The sequence below is a fragment of the Plasmopara halstedii genome (assembly GCF_900000015.1).
Source record: "Plasmopara halstedii genome assembly, contig: Scaffold_2881, whole genome shotgun sequence".
NCBI classification, from domain to species: domain Eukaryota; phylum Oomycota; class Peronosporomycetes; order Peronosporales; family Peronosporaceae; genus Plasmopara; species Plasmopara halstedii.
Window position 1 is genome coordinate 507,071 of NW_020189786.1, and position 1,118 is coordinate 508,188.

Sequence of the window (1,118 nt, forward strand, 5' to 3'; positions counted from 1 at the left end):
AATGCATCCTGGTCGTGCTTTCCCGTAGGACTATTGAGACATGTGAATATCAGGCGTGTCGTGATGATCCAAGTGGTCTGTGATCAGTTCTAATATTTGTCGTATTCGCATTAAGTGCTACTCAGAAAACGGAGTTGCCGGACAGAATAGGCCTTCGCCATGTTGAGTCTTCGCTAATAACTATATATGCTCCTAGGATTAGCTTTTAGATCCTGCCTAAGACGCGAAAAAATACAAGTAGAAGAATTTCCCAGTATTTAATTCCTTTTATATGATAAATTAAATATTCAGAGCTAGTTTATATGGCGACAGTTCCTAACTAAAATCTATTTCTATAATCAATTATAGTTTATGATTTTCGTATTGCGTTAGGTTGGCAGACATGTGTCCTACGGGGGTCTGTTTCTAATAGAATTGCCAGTTTGAAATAGTTTCTAGTATCGGATCACGGTGCTCCCTCTACCAGCCCAAAACCTATGCGTTTTCTTTCAAGCCTGAAGGACGATAGTGAGGGCGGATTCGCATATGCAATAGTGACCTTGACAGCTTCAATGTCAAACACGCCCAAGAAGCGACTCTGAACTCCATTTAAACTTGCTCAGTTCTGCAGACAACCAAACGGGCCTTGAACTTTAGTTGCATGGGCTATGTTCTTGGAGATGGAATGTGCTTGCAAGGTGCGGTCTTGAGTCCACGCGTAACTAAAGGCTGGAAAAGAAAGAAAGGCTGAACAATTCGAATAAATTTTCAGTGGAATGGAAGAGGACTACAACATCATATGACGACAGAGAAACTGAGAAGCATTTTGTTACTTTACTACGCGCACACAATTTAAATAACCAAACGCTTGTACGCAAAAATGTGCATTGCAGATTCTGCTGTTTATGGCTTTTTGCTACAAGGGGTCAAATACGGCTTTGCAGCAGTGGATGTCTACAAGGATAGCTTACTGGTAATCGAAGCGATTGACATCTATAATATATTCGATTTAAAAATGAGCATTTTAGAAGATTGGCCGAATTTACTTGGTTTGCTGAGTGGGTTGTGTAACGACACTATTGCGTCACGCTAGTATTTCAACTAGCCACTCAGTGGCCAGCCTGGCACGTGCTAGGCTG

The 1,118-nt window shown here is 41.4% G+C and overlaps 1 protein-coding gene across 1 annotated transcript; it reads left to right on the forward strand.

Annotated features, from left to right (window-relative positions):
• Positions 1–640: 640 nt before the first annotated feature.
• Positions 641–1,072, forward strand: PHALS_05183 (uncharacterized protein; the record flags this gene model as incomplete). Its single annotated transcript, XM_024718866.1, has 2 exons — positions 641–677; positions 873–1,072. 2 exons carry the CDS (start codon positions 641–643, stop codon positions 1,070–1,072), a joined length of 237 nt encoding a protein of 78 aa, XP_024584223.1.
• Between the last annotated feature and the right edge of the window lie 46 nt (positions 1,073–1,118).